This window comes from Siphateles boraxobius, unplaced genomic scaffold (assembly GCF_051911475.1).
Source record: "Siphateles boraxobius isolate OS27281-9 unplaced genomic scaffold, OSU_SipBor_1 204, whole genome shotgun sequence".
Classification (NCBI taxonomy): domain Eukaryota; kingdom Metazoa; phylum Chordata; class Actinopteri; order Cypriniformes; family Leuciscidae; genus Siphateles; species Siphateles boraxobius.
In genome coordinates this window covers 1,629,132-1,642,528 of record NW_027508816.1, presented here as the reverse complement: position 1 = coordinate 1,642,528, position 13,397 = coordinate 1,629,132, and the positions used below count along the sequence as shown (strand labels likewise).

The 13,397-nt window shown below is 45.6% G+C and overlaps 2 protein-coding genes across 3 annotated transcripts in view; one reads left to right on the top strand and one right to left on the bottom strand.

Moving 5' to 3' along the window:
* Positions 1 to 13,397, bottom strand: part of mpc1 (mitochondrial pyruvate carrier 1) — a 320,247-nt gene that overhangs the window by 257,992 nt on the left and 48,858 nt on the right. The window lies entirely within an intron of this gene.
* The window catches only part of ddx21 (DEAD (Asp-Glu-Ala-Asp) box helicase 21), a 32,536-nt gene that overhangs the window by 18,450 nt on the left and 689 nt on the right, over positions 1 to 13,397 (top strand). For both annotated transcript variants that reach the window (XM_077237592.1, XM_077237593.1), the window contains exons 11-15: positions 475 to 594; positions 798 to 871; positions 1,521 to 1,680; positions 5,229 to 5,363; positions 11,272 to 11,316. In XM_077237592.1, coding sequence (XP_077093707.1) covers positions 475 to 594; positions 798 to 871; positions 1,521 to 1,680; positions 5,229 to 5,363; positions 11,272 to 11,316 — 534 coding nt within the window. The remainder of the gene's footprint in view (positions 1 to 474; positions 595 to 797; positions 872 to 1,520; positions 1,681 to 5,228; positions 5,364 to 11,271; positions 11,317 to 13,397) is intronic.

Here is a 13,397-nt window from a genome sequence, read left to right as displayed (position 1 = left end):
AATATGCTAATTTTTTGAGAAGGACCCGTGTGTAATATATATATTATTTTTTTATTTTATTTTTAAATCAGTCCACAGCACAGTAATAAGAACACAGAAATATCATTGGAATGTTTAAGAATGTTTTTTTTTCAGCTGATGAATAATAGAATCAGAATCCAATGCTTTAAAGAGCTTGAGCATTTAATGAGTCAGATGACCAAAATAAAAACAAAATTTGTAATAAACAGAATAATATTGTATATAGTTTTTGTTGTTTTTATAGTTGTTGCCGTCTAGAACGGGGCTATAAGCTGCGGTGGATCTTTTAAATGTTTGTTTTCTTTCGTATTCTAGTGCATGTTTGTACTTTTTTCCGTTAACAGCCACCGCCAGTAGACTCTGTTGATGTATTCTTTGCTCTGTAGTTATTAATGATCTGTTTAGTGTTTAACTGTCCTGTTGTAACGAGCGTGATCTTGGCTGCACTGGCAGGATGTGGAGTCGTATATCCACCGGTCGGGCCGCACTGGCAGAGCCGGGAGAACCGGCGTGTGTATCTGCTTCTACCAGCGCAAGGAGGAGAACCAGCTGCTGTATGTGGAGCAGAAGGCGGTGAGAGTTAATTCTTTAACTGCTTCTAATATAATGTGTGATGTAAACTCAATAAAAAAAGTAAAAAAGTTACTCTAAAGTTTCAGTTACTCTGGATCAAATTAGTCATTTAAATATTATTACATAGACAAAGACTCTTAATTATGGTGTCAGTCTTACAAATTCTGGTTGTTTAATCGGTAACTCTTGTTCACCTCCTTCAGGGAATCACCTTTAAACGGGTCGGGGTCCCGACGGCCAACGACATCGTCCAGTCCTCCAGTAAAGACGCCGTCAGGTCAGAGACTAAACTAATATGATGTATTCAGAAATATGTTGCACTTTAGTCTTCGATGTTCTGACACTTGCTTTAAACAGAGGCAATGCTTATGCTAAACCAAAAATATATCATGTTAAATGCTACGAAATAGTCAAACCAAAATCTAACAGCTTCAACATTTCTCACATTATCACAGTTTATTCACTATAGTTTAGAAAATGGTAATAAAATATGACCAGAACTCCGAGTTATGAACTCAGTTGATATTTGACTGGTTCTGTCCATCCTTCTGTTAGACTGTCTCACACATGAATTATGTTGAATATCTGTCAGCTGTTAAATTTAACTACACAATTAGATAATACCAGTTTAGCTCAACCAGTTACCAAGCAATGCTTCATGTTGTTCAGTCTGTGGTGTAAAAAGGTGCATTAGCAATTAAAGAAAAAACACTTCAGCAAAACATGATCAGCTCAAAGTGTTGGAATCACTTTGGGTCCCAATTTTTTTAACTTTTACTGGTAGTCACTGTATGAAGAATTTGTGGGTATAATATGTCAGTTTACTTTATTTTGCTCTCATCACTCACATAAATGTGAGTGTTAAACATATGCTCGGATGGGCCTCCTCATGTACGCTGGTGTGTGTGTGTGTGTTTATCTCTTAGGTTCCTGGACTCGGTTCCGGCGTCTGCGGTGGAGTATTTTCGCGCGGCGGCTCATGAGCTAATCGCGACGCGCGGAGCGGTGGAGGCGCTAGCAGCCGCGCTAGCTCACATCTCAGGAGCCACGAGTCTTGAGCAGAGATCACTCATCAGCTCCGATGCTGTACGTCACACACACTATAGCACTATCACACACTATATTACAACAACACATACTATATCACACACTATATCGCAAACTATATCACAACATCACACACTATATCACTATCACACACTGGGAGCGCGTGAGAGAGCTGTACGCGAGTGTGTGCGCGTGCGTGTGTGCGCGTGCGTGTGTGTTTGCGAGAGTGTGGGCGAGTGTTTGCGAGAGTCTGGGCGAGTGTTTGCGAGAGTGTGGGCGAGTGTTTGCGAGAGTGTGGGCGAGTGTTTGCGAGAGTGTGGGCGAGGGTTTGCGAGAGTGTGGGCGAGGGTTTGCGAGAGTGTGGGCGAGTGTTTGCGAGAGTGTGGGCGAGGGTTTGCGAGAGGGTGGGCGAGAGTGTGGGCGAGGGTTTGCGAGAGTGTGGGCGAGGGTGTGGGCGAGGGTTTGCGAGAGTGTGGGCGAGGGTTTGCGAGGGTGTGGGCGAGGGTTTGCGAGGGTGTGGGCGAGGGTTTGCGAGAGTGTGGGCGAGGGTTTGCGAGAGTGTGGGCGAGGGTTTGCGAGAGTGTGGGCGAGGGTTTGCGAGAGTGTGGGCGAGGGTTTGCGAGAGTGTGGGCGAGGGTTTGAGAGAGTGTGGGCGAGGGTTTGAGAGAGTGTGGGCGAGGGTTTGAGAGAGTGTGGGCGAGGGTTTGAGAGAGGGCGAGAGGGTGGGCGAGGGTTTGCGAGAGGGTGGGCGAGGGTTTGCGAGAGTGTGGGCGAGGGTTTGCGAGAGTGTGGGCGAGGGTTTGCGAGATTGCGGGCGAGGGTTTGCGAGAGGGCGAGAGTGTGGGCGAGGGTTTGCGAGTGAGGGCGAGAGAGGGCGAGGGTTTGCGAGAGGGCGAGAGTGTGGGCGAGTGTTTGCGAGAGTGTGGGCGAGGGTTTGCGAGAGAGTGTGGGCGAGGGTTTGCGAGAAAGTGTGGGCGAGGGTTTGCGAGAGAGTGTGGGCGAGGGTTTGCGAGAGTGTGGGCGAGAGAGTGTGGGCGAGTGTTTGCGAGAGAGTGGGCGAGGGTGTGCGAGAGTGTGGGCGAGGGTTTGCGAGAGAGTGTGGGCGAGGGTTTGCGAGAGTGTGGGCGAGTGTTTGCGAGAGTGTGGGCGAGGGTTTGCGAGAGAGTGGGCGAGGGTTTGCGAGAGTGTGGGCGAGTGTTTGCGAGAGTGTGGGCGAGGGTTTGCGAGAGAGTGTGGGCGAGGGTTTGCGAGAAAGTGTGGGCGAGGGTTTGCGAGAGAGTGTGGGCGAGGGTTTGCGAGAGAGTGTGGGCGAGGGTTTGCGAGAGTGTGGGCGAGGGTTTGCGAGAGAGTGTGGGCGAGGGTTTGCGAGAGAGTGTGGGCGAGCGTTTGCGAGAGAGTGTGGGCGAGGGTTTGCGAGAGAGTGTGGGCGAGGGTTTGCGAGAGAGTGTGGGCGAGGGTTTGCGAGAGAGTGTGGGCGAGGGTTTGCGAGAGAGTGTGGGCGAGGGTTTGCGAGAGAGTGTGGGCGAGGGTTTGCGAGAGAGTGTGGGCGAGGGTTTGCGAGAGAGTGTGGGCGAGGGTTTGCGAGAGAGGGTGGGCGAGGGTTTGAGAGAGGGTGGGCGAGGGTTTGCGAGAGGGCGAGAGTGTGGGCGAGGGTTTGCGAGAGTGTGGGCGAGGGTTTGCGAGAGTGTGGGCGAGAGAGTGTGGGCGAGTGTTTGCGAGAGAGTGGGCGAGGGTTTGCGAGAGTCTGGGCGAGGGTGTGCGAGGGTTTGCGAGAGTGTGGGCGAGGGTTTGCGAGAGAGTGTGGGCGAGGGTGTGCGAGAGTGTGGGCGAGGGTTTGCGAGAGTGTGGGCGAGAGAGTGTGGGCGAGTGTTTGCGAGAGAGTGGGCGAGGGTTTGCGAGAGTCTGGGCGAGGGTGTGCGAGGGTTTGCGAGAGTGTGGGCGAGGGTTTGCGAGAGAGTGTGGGCGAGGGTTTGCGAGAGTGTGGGCGAGTGTTTGCGAGAGTGTGGGCGAGGGTTTGCGAGAGTGTGGGCGAGGGTTTGCGAGAGTGTGGGCGAGAGAGTGTGGGCGAGTGTTTGCGAGAGAGTGGGCGAGGGTGTGCGAGGGTTTGCGAGAGTGTGGGCGAGGGTTTGCGAGAGAGTGTGGGCGAGGGTTTGCGAGAGTGTGGGCGAGTGTTTGCGAGAGTGTGGGCGAGGGTTTGCGAGAGAGTGGGCGAGGGTTTGCGAGAGTGTGGGCGAGTGTTTGCGAGAGTGTGGGCGAGGGTTTGCGAGAGAGTGTGGGCGAGGGTTTGCGAGAGAGTGTGGGCGAGGGTTTGCGAGAGAGTGTGGGCGAGGGTTTGCGAGAGAGTGTGGGCGAGGGTTTGTGAGAGTGTGGGCGAGGGTTTGCGAGAGAGTGTGGGCGAGGGTTTGCGAGAGAGTGTGGGCGAGCGTTTGCGAGAGAGTGTGGGCGAGGGTTTGCGAGAGAGTGTGGGCGAGGGTTTGCGAGAGAGTGTGGGCGAGGGTTTGCGAGAGAGTGTGGGCGAGGGTTTGCGAGAGAGTGTGGGCGAGGGTTTGCGAGAGAGGGTGGGCGAGGGTTTGAGAGAGGGTGGGCGAGGGTTTGCGAGAGGGCGAGAGTGTGGGCGAGGGTTTGCGAGAGTGTGGGCGAGGGTTTGCGAGAGTGTGGACGAGGGTTTGCGAGAGTGTGGGCGAGGGTTTGCGAGAGTGTGGGCGAGGGTTTGCGAGAGGGCGAGAGTGTGGGCGAGGGTTTGCGAGAGAGTGTGGGCGAGGGTTTGCGAGAGAGGGTGGGCGAGGGTTTGCGAGAGAGGGTGGGCGAGGGTTTGAGAGAGTGTGGGCGAGGGTTTGCGAGAGGGCGAGAGTGTGGGCTAGGGTTTGCGAGAGTGTGGGCGAGGGTTTGCGAGAGTGTGGACGAGGGTTTGCGAGAGTGTGGGCGAGGGTTTGCGAGAGTGTGGGCGAGGGTTTGCGAGAGGGCGAGAGTGTGGGCGAGGGTTTGCGAGAGTGTGGGCGAGGGTTTGCGAGAGTGTGGGCGAGAGTGTGGGCGAGAGTGTAGGCAAGGGTTTGCGAGAGTGTGGGCGAGTGTTTGCGAGAGTGTGGGCGAGTATTTGCGAGAGAGGGCAAGTGTTTGCGAGAGAGTGGGCGAGTGTTTGCGAGAGAGTGGGCGAGTTTGCGAGAGTGTGGGCGAGTATTTGCGAAAGAGGGCGAGAGTGTGGGCGAGTGTTTGCGAGAGTGTGGGCGAGGGTTTGCGAGAGTGTGGGCGAGGGTTTGCGAGAGTGTGGGCGAGTGTTTGCAAGAGAGGGCGAGAGTGTGGGCGAGTGTGCGAGAGAGTGGGCGAGTGTTTGCGAGAGAGTGGGCGAGTGTTTGCCAGAGAGGGTGAGAGTGTGGGCGAGTGTGCGAGAGAGTGGGCGAGTTTGTGCGCGACTGGGCGAGTGTGCGAGAGTGTGGGCGAGTGTGCGAGAGAGTGGGCGAGTGTTTGCGAGAGAGTGTGGGCGAGTGTGCGAGAGAGTGGGCGAGTTTGTGCGCGACTGGGCGAGTGTGCGAAAGAGTGATGGGAATCTGTGTGGTCTGTCTGAATGGTTATCGGTCTGGTGTTCTCAGGGCTTCGCCACCATGACACTGAGCTGCTCTCAGGAGATGCACAACATCGGCTTCGCCTGGCGAGGCCTGAAGGAGCAGCTCGGAGAAGAGATCGACGAACACATCCGGAGAATGACCTTCCTCAAGGGCAAGAAGGTGCTCACACTACACACACACTCTACACACACATTCCTCACGCTCTACTCGCACGCTCTACTCACACGCTCTACTCACACGCTCTACACATACTCCTCACACTCTACTCATACGCTCTACTCACACACTCTACTCACACACTCTACTCACACACTCTACTCACACACCCTACTCACACTCTACTCACACTCTCTACTCACACGCTCTACTCACACGCTCTACTCACACGCTCTACTCACACTCTACTCACGCTCTACACATACTCCTCACACTCTACTCACACACTCTACTCACACACTCTACTCACACACTCTACTCACACACTCTACTCACACACTCTACTCACACACTCTACTCATACTCCTCACACGCTCTACTCACACGCTCTACTCACACGCTCTACTCACACGCTCTACTCACACGCTCTACTCACACGCTCTACTCACACACTCTACTCACACATTCCTCACACATTCCTCACACTCTACTCACACACTCTAGTCACACTTTACTCACACACTACTCACACACACTACTCACACACGCTCTACTCACACTCTACACACGCTCTACTCACACACTACTCACACACACTACTCACACACACTACTCACACACACTACTCACACACACTACTCACACACACTACTCACACACACTCCTCACCCACACTCCTCACCCACACACTCCTCACCCACACACTACTCACACACACTACTCACACACACTACTCACACACACTACTCACACACACTACTCACACACACTACTCACACACTCTACTCACACTCCTCACACATTCCTCACACATTCCTCACACTCTACTCACACTTTACTCACACACTACTCACACACGCTCTACACACGCTCTACTCACACACTACTCACACACACTACTCACACACACTACTCACACATTACTCACACATTACTCACACATTACTCACACACTCTACACATACTCCTCACACATTCCTCACACTACTCACACACTCTAGTCACGCTCTACTTACACGCTCTACTTACACACTCTACTCACACACACACACACTACTCACACACACACACACTACTCACACACACACACTCTACTCACACACACACACTCTACTCACACACACACACTCTACTCACACACACACACTCTACTCACACACACACACTCTACTCACACACACACACTCTACTCACACAAACACTCTACTCACACACACACACTCTACTCACACACACACACTCTTCTCACGCTATTCACACACCACATGCCGGATGTCGGCGTGTTCACACCGCAGGAACTAGGAACGATCTTAGTTGTAGGAACTCTTTTGTAGTAACTAATTTACTCCTCCTTCAGAGTCGTCTAGTCCAGCGCTATAGGAACTACAGTGACGTTAGTGTCGCTGATTGGCCGAACGCATGCGAAACAACAGCACCCGCCATTATTAAAAAAGCTGTTTAATACACAGATTACAGCCTATATATTTACTCAGAAACTAACTCTACGAACATGTAAAACAGTGATAGATGAAGGTCTAACAAGCGTTCATATAAAAGTATGTTCACTTTTGAATGCAAAGCTTTCTTGTGCTTTAGTCAACTTTGTGCCCCTTTTATTTCCTCCATGCACAGACCTGACTAATCACAGGGATTAAAGTTCTCCGTCGCTACGACAGATTTCCGTTAATTGCAGGGTTCCCGTCTGTCCTTAATGTTTTAAATTCACTTTTCATAATTTTAAGGCCGTAAATAGGCTTTCATTTCTCAAATAGTGTGATAAATGTTAATTTTCCTTAAATTAAGGAACCAGGTGTATTCACCCTGCTGAGGGGGATGTGATAAAGCCTGGATTGGAGTGAAAGCACGTTCCTCTCTCCACTCTAAAGACCTCATTATGCTTCTGCGTCAACTCCACCGCGTAGCTACGCCGTCACTCCTACGGCGTCGTGGCCCTTTTATGGTTCTGCGTCTGGTTGAGTTGCATCACGGTGCATCTGACCAATCACAGCCCTTGTGGTCTGCGTCGCCTCGACGCGTAGTTAAATTTTTTTGGAGGTGCACGTCGAGCTACGGCGGAGGGGTCCGCGGTGACGCAGAGGGGTCTGCGGGGGTACGCCGTCGATTCGACGCAGAAGCATAAAACAGGCTTAAGCATTCTGTAATCACTTCGCTCATGGTCCACTCCGGGTTTTCAATTCCTGCTCACGGAAACACTGGTCCGTGTTCTCTCAATTAATAGGCTTGTTTGAGATGAGCAAAATCTGCGCAGAACGGATCACCGGTTATCAGCGCGTAATGCATGCCGGTTAGAAATGTGTCCGAGTGCGGTCCGCCTTGCGCTGATGTCATGCTGTCGTGTGTCAAAAAACTCTCGCGAGCGCAAGACGCACGTGTCGGATTCTGCAGTCGCGCGCAGTTGCTCTCCACCGACTGCGCTGATCAAAAGCATGATGGGAAACGACTTGCTGACGACACAGCTTGTGATTGGTGACACACATGTTGATTGGTTTAAACAACCGTGATGTATTGTTCTCTTTTAAAATGTTTGATTTTAAAACTCGGATATCATGTTTTATGTATATGTTATGTGTGAATATTCCCAAACTCTCGGACAGTGCTATCTCTATGGGTTAGGCAATGTCATTTTATTATATATATATATAAAAACACATAGCCTATGTCTGCATTAAAGAAAAAATTATTGATAAACATTTATTTGGAATGGAATTAAATAACAAGTACTTTGGGTGTCTTGTTCATTATATTTATTTTCATATAAAAGCCACAGAACTTAAATTACATCCAGTTTATTAGCAACACTGTGCACGAGCGTGAATCCCGCGATATCCATCATTGATCTCGCAGACCTGACTGCGAGAGGCAAGGCGGATCTCAAACAAGCCTAGTCTTAGTTTTGGAGAAGTGCATGTAAGGCTACAGTACGTTTGCTGCGGTCCGAGCCCGATTGTTCCCGGCGCCCCACGCAGCGTTGGTCTGGTGGGTTTCACACTCAACTTGATTCTATCGAACCCTGGTGCGTTTGCGTGCATATTAAGTCATCGCGATTAAACGTGCACGACGCATGATAGAAAACAGAACGCGGGTCAATATTGGCCGTTTCTCAATACCAATACGCAAACGTCGGACTTGCGTCCTTGGTAGTTCGGACTTGCCAAGTTCGACTCGGGAGAATGAACTCCCGAGGGCGCGAGTCCCGTTGTTCTGCAAACGGAACCGCGGCGTTCTTGATCGCGTCACTCAGCTCGCTCTGGCTACTCCGATATATTTTAGGCAACAATAAAATGAAATATGGTATAAAATACAACTCTGCCTCTTTTCATGTATAAATGGACATATTATCATAAACATATTAATGGCCACACAAATGTGGTTCAGGCAACGCACATTATCTTCACTGCATATATTTATAACAACACGAAATATAAAAATATGAAACATTATTGATGATTAAAACTGACATTTAACAAACAGAGACAGGGTTGTATCATTTTATTTTATTATGCATGTACACATACAGTGAAGAGAATGCATAGTAAAATATATATAAAGAATATTTTATATATTTTAGAATATATTACATTACACAACCCTGTCTCTTTTTGTTAAATGTCAGTTTAGGCTATAATAAGCTACAATGAGAAATAAAGCAAACAATTCAGTCAAACATTAGTCAGCTCTCTAATAGGCTACAAAGTTAAAGTTAAATAGCCTAAATATATAAAGTTATGAAACTTCACTTTGCCCTCAGCCAAAACGATTTGCAATGGAACAAACTATATATTAACCCTGAATTTGGTACTGGGGTCTATATGACCCCAATCGACTTTTCCTTATTAAAAAAAAATGGTTCCCTTCATCTCAGTGGAATAAGATTTTGTTAATTTTCCTACATTATCTATCTATACACACACAAAAAAACTGGGCTTGATTCGGTTGTTCTATAGGCATGTAAAAAAAAAGTACACTTCTGGTCTTTGGGGTCAATATGACCCCACATTGAAATGAATGGGAAAATCGAAAAAAAAAAGTTTTTTTTTTTTTTCATTTGTCAAAAAAATTATTAAATCCAGAATAAATCTTAAACTTTCCATACCGCAATGAAGTTCTGGTACTAGAGCACAAATGCAATGTGGAACGAACATGATCACTTGCACACACACACGTGCACGCGCACACAAACACACACACACAGGTGTGACTCCAATAGAAAGCATTTTTATTGAAATTGGCAAATAAAATCAATAATTCCTGCATAAATCTGAAAATTCTCACACATAAATGAAGGCCTGTTACTAGATCACTAATACAATGTGGAATGAACATTATCACACACACATGTGCGCCCACACACACACAGACACAAATACACACACAGATAGAGAGAGGTGTGACTGCAATAGAGAGCATTTTTATAGAAATTGGGACATAAAATCGATAATTTCTGCATAAATCTAAAACTTTCACACACAAATGTGGAATGAGCATGATTGCACACACACACACACACATGCACGTGCGCACACACAAACACACACAGACACACAGGTGTATTTACTCTTCACTCCTGTTCATATCTGCCTATAGCTGTTTGTTTTTTGTTTTTATTTACTTTCTAAAAATTAATTTTTTATTCTAAAGTTAATAATTTTGTACATTTTGATTATTGAAATTTGTAATTGCAATCAAGTATTTTCTTTTAGTGGTAACTTATGTGGCATTATTGCAAATTTATTTGACATTACTGCACATTTATATAGCACTATTGCAATAACAAGATACTTCAAAAGACCTCAAACAACAACAAAAATAATCCTAAACTTTGACAAAATACTGATTTAATGTATTTTAAACGTTTAAATATATATATGCATAACAAAAGCTGTTATAAGAACAGGAAGTCACATCCAGAAAAATGAATGGATCTCTATGGGGCCTCTGCTGGATGCATATGGTAATTACAATTCCAGGCTAAAAATATATTATCTACAAAAAACAGCTAACCAGCAGATGGCAGAATTATGCATCTAACACCTATATCAATATTCAGAAACAATTCCTATTTAAATTTGATCATCATTAATGCGTTTTTTTAATAAAAAATTAATATTTCATACGTATGCTAATGGTGTAGTGGAGGAATTCTGCAGTAAATAGGTAAAAAAGTACTTCATATCCCCCAAAACACAGCATTAATGAATAGATGAGAAGTAAACAAAAAAAATTATATATTATATGTATGATTAAAAATGTATATTTTTTGTACAATTACTCTATCAATTGTTGGGGTCATATGGACCCCAAAGCCAAGATTTGTAAACAGGAAACGAAGACAATATTAATATAGTTTAGCATTGTTTGGTCTTATAAGATAAATAAAAACATGCACTGAAAAGTTATGTAGATGGTTGATTATTTGCCAAGCTAAGTTTTTTTTTTTTTCATAGATTAAAATAGCTTTTAAAATACGCAAACTGGCAATATTAAAGCGGTTTAAAACATCTCCCCTTAAAACGCTTTTGGTCTCGACTATTTAAAAAAAGGAATATGATTTAGCCTGAAAAAAATTTCAGTCAGAAGAATTTTTTTCACTTTAATCCCTGCTAATCAATCATCTATGATCGGCTTTAAGGACTCGTTGTAGACCTATGTTATTGTTAATACATTACATGATTTTCATATATAAGGTATAAAAGAGACTTAAGACTCACGATATACTGAAGGATCACTGTAAAATACTTCTACATCACGGTAGAATGTAAACTAACTAAATCAACAATGAAATTCAATGTTCTTCTGTTTTGAAGAGTTTGAGTGGAAATGGTCTTGATTTTCTGTATAGGAAAGATGCAGTTTGTAACGTGTCCTGTGTTTGTGTTTGTGTTTCTCTCAGGGTGTGTGTTTCGACGTCCCAGCCGCTAAACTGAAAGAGATCCAGGTATGTGTGTTTGGAGTCGTTTGTAAAGCGAGACTCGGGACGTGTCTGTACAAACATCCAACTGACTCCCGTTCCCCAAGCCACTCGCTCTCGGGTTTCACTAGCGCAGGCTTGTCAACAGACGCGCGTGTGTGTGTGTGTGTGTTCGCTGACTCAGCTTGTTTCTGTCAGTGTTCATTTGATTGTTTCAGTCATAGTTGACTTCAGTCATGACTTTGACTAAAATGCCATTTTCTCACAAATCTGACTTTTTATCTCAGAATTGCGCGTTATAAATACGGACGTTTTATAAATGAGGCCCATTATTTTTATTTTTCCATTTGTTCCAATAGCAAAATTAAACCCTTTCATGACTTTTCAAAAGGTGAAAAAAGTATTGAGAGATTGATTACTTTGGTCAGAAAAGAGAAAGATGATAAATTGAATGCAAAGCTAATAAAGTATATTATAAATGTACTTATATGAGTTTTAGTCATATTTTAGTCATCTGAATTGTTTGTCTAGCTGTAGTCGACAAAATCATTTTGACCAAATATGCGGATCCAATTGCACCAAATGCACATCCGATATTATTCTCATAATTGTAAAGACACAACCGACTGTGTTTACTTGAAGACTCTCCAAAACGGACATTTAGACATAACTGTGTGTATTTGTCCATTCAGACGCGAAAGAGAGCTTAATTCAGGACTCGTGCGCTGTGTGTATAGTTTTCTATATGCATGGCTGCACTCTTCAGGTGTGTGTGTGCGCACAGAAAAGCGTACCGAATAGAGCTGTCGTTTGCGTCGTCACTCTTATTCAGATCTATCGGTATGTCTGCTCTTTCTTCTGCCAGGCGATTAATTCTTTGAACGTTTTGAACAAAACGCATCAAGCGCATGCAGGGTCCGAAAATAACTTTTTGGCTCACCTGCCACGGGGACTGGTAGATGAAAAAATCCACCAGCCAAGCATATTTTTTACCGGCCAAAATAATAAACAGCCTTTTTGTGTCACATATACATTAATTTCAGTACATTTAATTGAGATAAGGTATTATGTTGAAATTGAATGAATAAGAGTAGTCAAAACAGAGCAAAACTAGTAAGTCAATATTTAAAAGTAAATATATTTATATATAAAAAAAATTTTTTAGCTTTTTTTGTTTGTTTGCTGCATGGTTAAAAAAATAATATATATATTTGCCTATATATTTGTTCGCGCAACCACACTCGCCTAAAAACATTTCGCTGAGCAATCAAAATGAAGCGAGCGAAAAAGTGTGGGACCATTTCGTCAGAAAGAGCGACGAATACTTGCAAAATATGCTACGCGGTATTAAAATAAAGCAGTAGGCCTAGTACAAGTAGGCTACAATGCAATATCACTACTAGTGATTCACTAGAGAAGCAAACATCCACAAAGCAAAGGCGCTTTCCGAAGCTGGCCACTCGCGAGATGTTATCTCTGTATTGCCGGGACATCTGTGCCATCGGAGATCCAGACTCACCCCACATCAAGTAGACATGTTACTTTTTTAAAGTAAAAACTAGACAAGCTGTGGATTGAGGTAAACCTGCTATTTTTATTTGACGAAAAAAACATAGTCTGATGAAAGAAAGACGTTTTTTCAAAGCTTCAAACTGATTCAGTGTTGTTGTTTTTTTGTCGTCTTAATTTAATTAAGTTAAAAAAATATATTTAGTGTTGGTCTATTTTAGGTGTGAAGGTTCACACACACTTCTTGAGGCACACACACACACACACAAGGTCTCTCGCTCTCTCTGCGGTGCGCGCGCTACAGGGTTTGAAGCACAGTATGTGCGCGCTCTTTCTCGCTCGCTCTAGATTCCGGGAGATTTGAACTAATTTGCGGCATCAGGGAGCCGCTATTATGCGGGAGACTCCCAGAACTTTCGAGACTTTTAATGTTTGGAACATTCACCCGCCAGTGTGGCGGATAGCCTTTTGAGATTTACTCGCCAAACGGAAAATCTACCCGCATTTGGCGCTGGGCTGGTGTTAATTTCGGACCCTAAGCGCATGCCAACTTATGTCCCGCCGGTGCATCATCCACACACACATCAGTTCTGACCCAG